The sequence below is a fragment of the Euprymna scolopes genome, chromosome 44 (genome assembly GCF_053919585.1).
Source record: "Euprymna scolopes isolate OS-2025 chromosome 44, ASM5391958v1, whole genome shotgun sequence".
NCBI classification, from domain to species: domain Eukaryota; kingdom Metazoa; phylum Mollusca; class Cephalopoda; order Sepiida; family Sepiolidae; genus Euprymna; species Euprymna scolopes.
The window spans coordinates 45,410,341-45,422,837 of NC_136525.1; the positions used below are offsets into that span (position 1 = coordinate 45,410,341).

At 31.0% G+C, this 12,497-nt stretch overlaps 1 protein-coding gene across 7 annotated transcripts in view; it reads left to right on the forward strand.

Annotated features, from left to right (window-relative positions):
- Positions 1-12,497, forward strand: part of LOC145268829 (ras-specific guanine nucleotide-releasing factor RalGPS1-like) — a 333,592-nt gene that overhangs the window by 256,569 nt on the left and 64,526 nt on the right. For all 7 annotated transcript variants that reach the window (XM_080124486.1, XM_080124484.1, XM_080124485.1 and 4 more), the window contains exon 7: positions 9,873-9,962. In XM_080124486.1, coding sequence (XP_079980612.1) covers positions 9,873-9,962 — 90 coding nt within the window. The remainder of the gene's footprint in view (positions 1-9,872; positions 9,963-12,497) is intronic.

The window sequence follows — 12,497 nt, forward strand, 5'->3', positions numbered from 1 at the left end:
TGTCCCTCCATCTCTCTCTATATATATATGTCTCTCCATCTCTCTCTCTATATATATGTCTCTCCATCTCTCTCTATATATATATGTCTCTCCATCTCTCTCTCTATATATATATATGTCTCTCCATCTCTCTCTCTATATATATATATGTCCCTCCATCTCTCTCTCTCTCTATATATATATGTCCCTCCATCTCTCTCTATATATATATGTCTCTCCATCTCTCTCTCTCTCTATATATATATATATATATGTCTCTCCATCTCTCTCTCTCTCTATATATATATATATGTCCCTCCATCTCTCTCTCTATATATATGTCCCTCCATCTCTCTCTCTATATATATATATATATGTCTCTCCATCTCTCTCTCTCTATATATATATATATATGTCCCTCCATCTCTCTCTATATATATATGTCCCTCCATCTCTCTCTATATATATATGTCCCTCCATCTCTCTCTATATATATATATGTCCCTCCATCTCTCTCTATATATATGTCCCTCCATCTCTCTCTCTATATATATGTCCCTCCATCTCTCTCTCTATATATATGTCCCTCCATCTCTCTCTATATATATATGTCCCTCCATCTCTCTCTATATATATATGTCCCTCCATCTCTCTCTCTATATATATGTCCCTCCATCTCTCTCTCTATATATATGTCCCTCCATCTCTCTCTATATATACATGTCCCTCCATCTCTCTCTCTATATATATGTCCCTCCATCTCTCTCTCTCTATATACATGTCCCTCCATCTCTCTCTCTCTATATACATGTCCCTCCATCTCTCTCTATATATATATATATGTCCCTCCATCTCTCTCTCTCTCTATATATATATGTCCCTCCATCTCTCTCTCTCTATATATATATGTCCCTCCATCTCTCTCTCTATATATATATATGTCCCTCCATCTCTCTCTCTATATATATGTCCCTCCATCTCTCTCTATATATATATGTCCCTCCATCTCTCTCTATATATATATGTCCCTCCATCTCTCTCTATATATATATGTCCCTCCATCTCTCTCTCTATATATATATGTCCCTCCATCTCTCTCTCTCTATATATATGTCCCTCCATCTCTCTCTCTCTATATATATGTCCCTCCATCTCTCTCTCTCTATATATATGTCCCTCCATCTCTCTCTATATATACATGTCCCTCCATCTCTCTCTATATATACATGTCCCTCCATCTCTCTCTATATATACATGTCCCTCCATCTCTCTCTATATATACATGTCCCTCCATCTCTCTCTATATATACATGTCCCTCCATCTCTCTCTATATATACATGTCCCTCCATCTCTCTCTATATATACATGTCCCTCCATCTCTCTCTATATATACATGTCCCTCCATCTCTCTCTATATATACATGTCCCTCCATCTCTCTCTCTATATATATGTCCCTCCATCTCTCTCTCTCTATATACATGTCCCTCCATCTCTCTCTCTCTATATACATGTCCCTCCATCTCTCTCTCTCTATATACATGTCCCTCCATCTCTCTCTATATATATATATATGTCCCTCCATCTCTCTCTCTATATATATATATATGTCCCTCCATCTCTCTCTCTATATATATATATGTCCCTCCATCTCTCTCTCTCTATATATATATGTCCCTCCATCTCTCTCTCTATATATATGTCCCTCCATCTCTCTCTATATATATATGTCCCTCCATCTCTCTCTATATATATATGTCCCTCCATCTCTCTCTATATATATATGTCCCTCCATCTCTCTCTCTATATATATATGTCCCTCCATCTCTCTCTCTCTATATATATGTCCCTCCATCTCTCTCTCTCTATATATATGTCCCTCCATCTCTCTCTCTCTATATATATGTCCCTCCATCTCTCTCTCTATATATATGTCCCTCCATCTCTCTCTCTATATATATGTCCCTCCATCTCTCTCTCTATATATATGTCCCTCCATCTCTCTCTCTCTATATATATGTCCCTCCATCTCTCTCTCTATATATATGTCCCTCCATCTCTCTCTCTATATATATGTCCCTCCATCTCTCTCTCTATATAATTGTCCCTCCATCTCTCTCTATATATATATGTCCCTCCATCTCTCTCTCTATATATATGTCCCTCCATCTCTCTCTCTATATATATGTCTCTCCATCTCTCTCTCTCTCTATATATATGTCTCTCCATCTCTCTCTCTCTCTATATATATGTCTCTCCATCTCTCTCTCTATATATATATATGTCTCTCCATCTCTCTCTCTCTCTATATATATGTCTCTCCATCTCTCTCTCTATATATATATATATGTCTCTCCATCTCTCTCTCTATATATATATATGTCTCTCCATCTCTCTCTCTCTATATATATATATGTCTCTCCATCTCTCTCTCTCTCTCTCTATATATGTCTCTCCATATCTCTCTCTCTCTATATATGTCTCTCCATCTCTCTCTCTCTATATATGTCTCTGCATCTCTCTCTCTATATATATGTCTCTCCATCTCTCTCTCTCTATGTCTCTCCATCTCTCTCTCTATATATATATATGTCTCTCCATCTCTCTCTCTATATATATATGTCTCTCCATCTCTCTCTCTCTATATATATATGTCCCTCCATCTCTCTATATATATGTCTCTCCATCTCTCTCTATATATATGTCTCTCCATCTCTCTCTATATATATGTCTCTCCATCTCTCTCTCTATGTCTCTCCATCTCTCTCTCTATATTTATATGTCTCTCCATCTCTCTCTATATATATATCTCCCCATCTCTCTCTATATATATGTCTCTCCATCTCTCTCTCTATATATGTTTCTCCATCTCTCTCTATATATATATGTCTCTCCATCTCTCTCTCTCTAACCCTAACCCTCCATGTCTCTCTCTCTGTGTCCCTCCATGTCTCTCCCTCCCTCTGTCTCTCCCTCCCTCTGTCTGTCTCTGTGTGTGTGTCTCTCTCTCCATCTGTCTCTCCCTGCCCCTCTCTTCTTCTTCCATGCTCCCTCTTTCTCTCTCTCACTGCCTCTCCATGCTCTCTCTATTTCTCTTTCAATAAATTAACATTTCTCTTTTTGAACGCAACAATGCTATGCATATTTCTAAAATCTATAAATAATCGCATATCACTTGGCCCTTTATCTCCCCTCCCCCCGCCTTCCCCCCCTCTCTCTCTGTAAGAGCTTATTGTCTGTAAACAATACACTGCCAATAAAAAAAACACACCTGTTGTCTCTCACCTCAATCAACTGCGCATGTCACTCACCTGTTCAAAGGTATTCCTTCGCACATGAATGAGCTATCGATTTTTTGCCTTTTTCTCTAAACTTATCCAAAGCAACAACAACTGCTCATTTTATTGCATTTTTGATTACCCATTTACGAGACGGGCGGGGTGGGGTTGGGGGTAATGCATATGCACATTCTCCTCACAATCTGTCACATAATTTAGCTGTATTCTCCAGTCAGCCAGTTAAATGTTCAGCTAGCTTCCTTCTTTCCGGTGCTTGATTTTTAAACATTAGCCATAGTGCCGAACACGTGGTCTCTGCTATCACAATAGGAGTGCCCCCCCCCCGCCAAAAAAAAAAAAAAATCACCTCCACTTTAAAACTTGTAACAATGTTTATTCTGAGATGTTAAACTAATACTACACTTTGATCTTAATCCAAAAGCAAACTACTAAATCCTCACAGCTATAGAGTCGAAAGTTAGCATTTTTTAAAGTGTGTATATGTATTTATATATATATATATATATATATATATATATATATATATATATATATATATAAATTTCTTTTTGCTTTTTTTTTTTTTTAACGATAAATACGTTTAAATAGCGTCTTCGCCTCGATGCTTGTTTTATTTAGAAAATCGCCCATATTTAATTTGGACGTATATAATATTTTTATTATTTTTAAAACTTATACTACACTTTGATCTTAATCCAAAAGCAAACAGCTAAATCCTCACCTCTATAGAGTCGAGAGTTAGCAATTTTTGAAGTATATATATATATAGATATCTATATATATATATATATATATATATATATATATATTTCTTTTCGCTTTTTTTTTAACGATACATATGGTTAAATAGCGTTTTCACCTCGAAGCTCATTTCATTTAGAAAATAGCCTATATTTAATTTGAATGTATATGATATTTTTATTATTTTTAAAACAGTAATCTATGTACATGCATGTTTTGAGGTATCTACCTTTTTTCAGAGTAGTCAGGAAGCGAGGTAGATACCTTGAAACATGCATGTACATAGATTAGTTTTAAAAATATATATATATATATATATATATATATATATATATGGGGCTTTATGGAGAAATTTATCTTCAGTTGACCTTTGACAACTAAATATTTTCTTTTACTAGCCAAATAGAAAAGTTACTAGTCAAACCCACATGATTTTTAGAATATGACATGTTCGTTCTGTGACGAGTATGTATATCATAAAGATTTTTCTATGTTTTTTTTTTAACAAGTGTAATTCTAAATATACAAGAAATTTTATGTTGATGCTTTAATTCTAACTTCTTCAGGTGTTTTTTAAACATCCTTTGTTAAAAAAAAAAGAGTACATTGTTCAATGAAACTTTTATTGTTTAAAAAATTTAACTTTGTTCGTTTTATTAAAAAAAAAAAGAGTTGAAAAGATATTTTTCACTCAATAGTGAGATTTGCAAGATTGTCAGTGAAAGAAATGCAATTAAAAAAAAAAAGAGTATATTGTTCTATTAAACTTTTATTGTTTAAATAATTTAACTTTGTTCGTTTTATAAAAAAAAAATTTCAAAAGATATTTTTTCACTCAGTAGGGAACTTTGGAAGATTGTCAATGAAAGAAATGCAATCACTATTTCTTGTCGTCACTTTGAAAAATCACTTGCAAATGCGACTGTTTCACTCGCAATGTAGAGCCCTGAGATATATATATATATAATGTGTATGTGTGCTGGAGAAAGACGGATTCCCTGGTTTAAGAATGCATGGCATCTGCATTTTAGTTAATTTAATTTCAGTACTAGTTCACCTATGCAAAGAAAATCTATGTAAATAACTAATGCCGAACAAGTTTTATTTTAGCTCGCAACGAAACTAAAAATAAAAACTCGTTAACCAAGCTATTTTCAGACATGAATGATGGAAAGATCAACAAGTCTTGCTCCAGGTTATTACTCCTAAATTAGAGTTACTTCTGCATTACATCATGGAGACGGGGTTTACAGAGTTTATTTCTTTCAAATAGAATCAGCAGTAGAGAATCTGCATTAAAGGGTTAAATTTAGTGATGGGACGATCCAAATATTTTTCCCTGATTCTGATACAATTCCGATTCCATACTAAATTACCCATTTAGATTCTTCATAAATCTCTAAATATTTAGCCATAAAAGGGTAAAATTTAGTGATGGGACGATTTAAATACCGTATATTTTGGCATGTAAGGCGACCGTCAGATAAGATGACATAAAAAAATCGGAGACAAAGAATGAAAAAAGAATTTGTATATTTTTCAATAATATATAAAAAAAAAAGACTGACCACATGAGAATCATAAAATATTTTGCTGATGTTTTTTGTTTGTGTATATACTATATATTTTGGCGTGTAAGGCAATCGTCAGATAATCCGAGGTACAAAATTGGAGCAAATTTTTATAGATTCATCATATATCCTTTGTATAAGATGACTGCTAAATCACGAAACCATGTTTTTTTAGCGTAGGCTAGAGATTGCAATACGTCTTATACGCCAAAATATACAATATTTTTCCCTGGTTCCAATAAAATTCCAATTCCATACTAAATTACCATTTAGATTCTTTATAAATCTCTCAATATTTAAACATAAAATTATTTTTATCCTGATTACAATAAAATACATCTTAAATTTGCGTATATTTTTTAAACATAAAAACACTGGGGGCGGGGCTGATCTATAGAAGCTAGTTTTACTAGTAGTTGTTAACTAAATATTTGTATGCACGAATTTTCTCGATGCCAATACCCCAAAAAGCTCCGATTTTTCCACATTCTCGATTTCGATTATCGACCATACATTAGTTAAATTAGGTATCACAAACTAACCTCGAGTTTAGCATGTAAAAATTTAGGTTAATATAGTGAAATTCTCTTCAGTTTCAACTTGTGATACCTTGTTTATTTTTGGTCTTTTAATCAAATTTGATTTTTTTCCCCTTTTTCCTTTTCTTTCCCTTTTTCTCCTTTTTTCCTTTTCTTTCCCTTTTTCTCCTTTTTTCCTTTTCTTTCCCTTTTTTTCTTTTTTCCCTTTTTTCCCTTTTTACTCTTTTTTCCACTTTTTCCTTTTTTTTCCACTTTTTCCTTTTTTTTCCACTTTTTCCTTTTTTTTCCGCTTTTTCCTTTTTTTTCCACTTTTTTCCTTTTTTTTCCACTTTTTTCCTTTTTTTTCCCACTTTTTTCCTTTTTTTTGCACTTTTCCTTTTTTGCACTTTTCCTTTTTTTGCACTTTTCCTTTTTTGCACTTTTCCCTTTTTTTTTTTTTTGCACTTTTCCCTTTTTTGCAGTTTTCCCTTTTTTGCACTTTTCCTTTTTTTGCACTTTTCCTTTTTTTGCACTTTTCCTTTTTTTGCACTTTTCCTTTTTTTGCACTTTTCCTTTTTTTTTGCACTTTCCTTTTTTGCACTTTTCCTTTTTTTGCACTTTTCCCTTTTTTGCACTTTTCCTTTTTTGCACTTTTCCTTTTTTGCACTTTTCCTTTTTTTGCACTTTTCCCTTTTTTGCACTTTTCCTTTTTTTGCACTTTTCCTTTTTTTGCACTTTTCCTTTTTTTGCACTGTTCCTTTTTTTGCACTTTTCCTTTTTTTTTTGCACTTTTCCTTTTTTTTTGCACTTTTCCTTTTTTTTTGCACTTTTCCTTTTTTTTTTGCACTTTTCCTTTTTTTTTGCACTTTTCCTTTTTTTTGCACTTTTCCTTTTTGTTGCACTTTTCCTTTTTGTTGCACTTTTCCTTTTTTTTGCACTTTTCCTTTTTTGCACTTTTCCTTTTTTTGCACTTTTCCTTTTTTTTGCACTTTTCTTTTTTTGCACTTTTCCTTTTTTGCACTTTTCCTTTTTTTTGCACTTTTCCTTTTTTTTGCACTTTTCCTTTTTTTTGCACTTTTCCTTTTTTTTGCACTTTTCCTTTTTTTGCACTTTTCCTTTTTTTTGCACTTTTCCTTTTTTTTGCACTTTTCCTTTTTTTTGCACTTTTCCTTTTTTTTGCACTTTTCCTTTTTTTTCCACTTTTCCTTTTTTTTCCACTTTTCCTTTTTTTTTTGCACTTTTCCTTTTTTTTTTGCACTTTTCCTTTTTTTTTTGCACTTTTCCTTTTTTTCAAACTTTTTCCTTTTTTTCTTTTTTTTTCACTTTTTCCCTTCTCCCCCGTTTTTTTTTTTTTTACTAGAGTCATCACTTATCAAGGCCAGAAGGCCACGCAAGGATAAATATTAATGAGTTATTGGGGCTTGGGTGTTTTGGGAGTTTTATAGGTGGTGGTGGGGGGGTAGGATGTTTTGGAAATTTCTCGGGATCAAAGTTATTATACCTAACTGTGCAAATTCACCAAACAATTATTGAGTCCATTTACATTTATGTGAGGGGTACCGTCTTTATTATGATGGGTGGCTTTTAGAAATTTAATTCTACACCGACCTATCTCTGGCCAGGTCTTTATTTATCCTTCTTTCTCGCAAATGCCTTCATCACTTTCATGTTTTATTTGATCTTTCCCTGTCAACTGACCCTGCTATCTCAACTGTTCTACATCTACTAATCCTAGATCTCTAATCCATTCTTTCAACATGACCATACTAACTAAGTCTACTTTTCTCCACACTTCCCTTCATAGTATCTAGATTTAATCTTGCTCTGAGGTCAACAGGTCTAAACCTGCCTTTAAGACTCGCATTCCATAGTATTCCTCTCCATGCAACGCATATCCTCAGCCTCACTGGCTAGGTTTTATTTGCATATATCATCACCTCGTGTACATTTAGAGAAATTAATGTGCTCAATTGACTTTTTTCCTCAATACTATGAAATTAGCTTAAGAGACCGAAGACACTCCAGATAGAGGGAGGTATTAAAATTAAATTAAAATAAATGTTCCGTTTTACTTTGGTCGAAATTCTCAGAAATCAAGGGTGCCCCTTCCTGGTGCTACAAAATACATAGATATTTTAGTTGTTCTATTAAATTCTCCTTTGCGTTTTGAACAATGAGTTTGCAAAGAAGTTAAGAACATTGATTTATCCTTCTTGTAGTTTCTTGATCTGATGGGATTCCAAGACAAGAATTCATCTAGTCTGGTGGAGTATCAAGCTTTGTCTTGTTAATTATATATATATATATATATATATATAGAGGAAGAGAGAAAACAATAAGATTGGAAAATGAAGACACAAAACTATATATTGGTGAATATAGAATTGTTCATTTATTTAATAAAGGTATACAACAAACATTTGGTATAAAGAGTCCCCTCTATCCCCCAACTAAATGTTTGTATACATTTATTAAATAAATGAACCATTCTATATTCACCAATATATAGTTTTGTGATTTCGTTTTCCACTCCTATTGTCTCTTATATAAGCTCCAATGAAATTTGTTGAGCTTTATATTATCCCGATAAGTCTCTTCTTATAGAATTGAATTTACTCTATTCTCCTAACTCTCTAAGCTAATATATATATATATAAAGCTATATAAGTTGGTATATAATAAGAAAATATATTTCTACAAATATATATATATATATATATATATATATATATATATATATATTAGTGTTGGAACGACTGATTGGAATCGGGAATCGGAAAAATCAGAGCTTTTGGGAGTATCGGAATTGGAAAAATTTGCACCTATTTTCTGCTGCCATTATCTTTTTTATTTGATGTTGATTTAAGAAACATCTTCCACTGCTTGTAGTAATAATAAAATAATAAATATTTATTTGTTTAAACTTCCGGTAAGACTAAAATCTCTTCACAAGGGTATTTTTACGTTTGAGAAAAACTATACACAATTAAGGTGTTTTTACAGTAATCAGGACAAAATAACACGTTTATAGTTAAATATTTAGAGATTTATAAAGAATTGGGAGTTTAGTACGGAATTGGTAATTATATTGGAATTGTCCCATCATTAATATATATATTTATAATTAATTTATCTTTTGTTAATTAATCAGTTAATTTAATTAAATATATCTTGTGATCTCTTGGTATTATGAAATTCAAGGACTGTCCTAGTCTGGTGGAGTATCAAGCTTTGTGTTGTTACTAATATTATATATATTTACTCCTATAAATTTGTTGGTCTCCCGACAAAAGTAGTGTGACCTGTAAATTCACTCTTGTTCGTTCGTCTGTCTACACTTTTCTCAATAACTAAGCCTTGGAATTTTTTGAAATTTTGCAAAAACATTAAACATGATATGACAGAACGGATTTTCTGGGGAAAACTCCTGTTGCCCCTGTAGGGGTGCCTTTCAGATTAAAATGGCTAAAATTGACACTTTTGTGCTTATTAAAAAAACATTGATGCCTTGGATTTTTATAATTACTGCTTTTCATAGTTGTTGTTGTTGTTGTTGTCTCACTACATTTTGGTCAACTAATCCTCCGGCCTGCTTTGGGTAGGATTAAAACCACTATTTTCAGACAATGCTCACCTGGAACCGTAGAGATTCAACGCTTTTATCCACTGCACCACAGACCCCGAACTTGGAAAAATTCTTGTTTGTTCAAATGTCACAATTGTTATGTTAACGATTATTTTATTTTTTCTATTTTGTTTCATCAGGTGAATTTTTGGGTTCAAAGAGAGATTCTGAGCTGTCAAACCCTAAAGACAAGAGCAGAGGCGTTATCCCATTTTATCAAGATAGCCAAGGTAAAATTGCTTTTTTCCCCCTCAAACACCGGTCGAGTGTGAGGGGAAAAGTTACTCGCCCCAAAATATTTTTACTCGTCCGACTTTGTCTTTGTTTCAGTCAATAATAGTAAATAATTTTACAACAATTCAAGAAATTACCGTGTGTATAATCTAACAAGAAAATATTTGTTTAACTCTTGTAAATCAACTATTTTTATTACTACAAACATTTCAGTAAATAATCAACAAAACGTTAAAATACAACACCAGTTTCTTTATATAGCATCGTTCATAGTATTGTTCCATAGAAATAAGAATCATTTCTTTGGATACTTGACGGAACGATGCGTTTTTTTCCTTTTTCAAATGTTCGTCTTTACTTTTGTAAGCATGAAGTGTATGTAGTTGTAGCGTCGAAGAATTTTTTTTTCCAAATGAATTTCAAAATCAGAGAGCTAAATGAAGGCGACATTTTGACTACATGCAGAATGTGTAAATTTGACCTCTTGTTGATCTTTAGCGTGACCACTTTTTTTTAAATGGTCTCACAGCTAGAGATGAAAGAATTCACAAATGATGAGACATAGGCGATTAAATGAGTACTTCCCCGTTTCTTTATTTAAAGAAGACTGGCGGGCGAGTGATTTACGACTTTTAGTCACCCCAAGAAATTTTCAATGACTGTGTTGTGTAAAGTCTAAAAGGCTGTGTGTATGTATAGGTATGCAGGGGTGTTTATATATGTAACTGTATGTATATGATTGTGTATATGTATGTATGTGTACATGTATGTTAGTGTATACATATGTAAGCATCTTAATAGCATAATTTTGAAATATTTTCCATATTAAGATAAATATTTTATATAAATATAATTAGCTAATGTAAATTAATAAAATAAGTAATATTTTATAAACTTGTTATATAGGCCTAATGAACTCGGATAATGTTAGCATATAGAATGACAATATTGAAAAAAAAAGGCAAGTATGTTAATATATTACACGATATACTAAGTATGTTAATATATTACATGATATACTAAGTATGTTAATATATTACATGATATACTAAGTATGTTAATATATTACATGATATACTAAGTATGTTAATATATTACACATGATATACTAAGTATGTTAATATATTACACGATATACTAAGTATGTTAATATATTACATGATATACTAAGTATGTTAATATATTACACATGATATACTAAGTATGTTAATATATTACACATGATATACTATGTTAATATATTACACATGATATACTAAGTATGTTAATATATTACATGATATACTAAGTATGTTAATATATTACACGATATACTATGTTAATATATTGCACATGATATACTAAGTATGTTAATATATTACACGATATACTATGTTAATATATTGCACATGATATACTAAGTATGTTAATATATTACACATGATATACTAAGTATGTTAATATATTACACATGATATACTAAGTATGTTAATATATTACACATGATATACTAAGTATGTTAATATATTACACATGATATACTAAGTATGTTAATATATTACACATGATATACTAAGTATGTTAATATATTACACATGATATACTAAGTATGTTAATATATTGCACATGATATACTAAGTATGTTAATATATTGCACATGATATACTAAGTATGTTAATATATTACACATGATATACTAAGTATGTTAATATATTACACATGATATACTAAGTATGTTAATATATTACACATGATATACTAAGTATGTTAATATATTACACGATATACTAAGTATGTTAATATATTACACGATATACTAAGTATGTTAATATATTACACATGATATACTAAGTATGTTAATATATTACACATGATATACTAAGTATGTTAATATATTACACATGATATACTAAGTATGTTAATATATTACACATGATATACTAAGTATGTTAATATATTGCGCATGATATACTAAGTATGTTAATATATTACGCATGATATACTAAGTATGTTAATATATTACACATGATATACTAAGTATGTTAATATATTACACGATATACTAAGTATGTTAATATATTACACATGATATACTAAGTATGTTAATATATTACACATGATATACTAAGTATGTTAATATATTACACGATATACTAAGTATGTTAATATATTACACACGATATACTAAGTATGTTAATATATTACACACGATATACTAAGTATGTTAATATATTACACACGATATACTAAGTATGTTAATATATTACACACGATATACTAAGTATGTTAATATATTACACACGATATACTAAGTATGTTAATATATTACACACGATATACTAAGTATGTTAATATATTACACACGATATACTAAGTATGTTAATATATTACACACGATATACTAAGTATGTTAATATATTACACACGATATACTAAGTATGTTAATATATTACACATGATATACTAAGTATGTTAATATATTACACATGATATACTAAGTATGTTAATATATTACACATGATATACTAAGTATGTTAATATATTACACATGA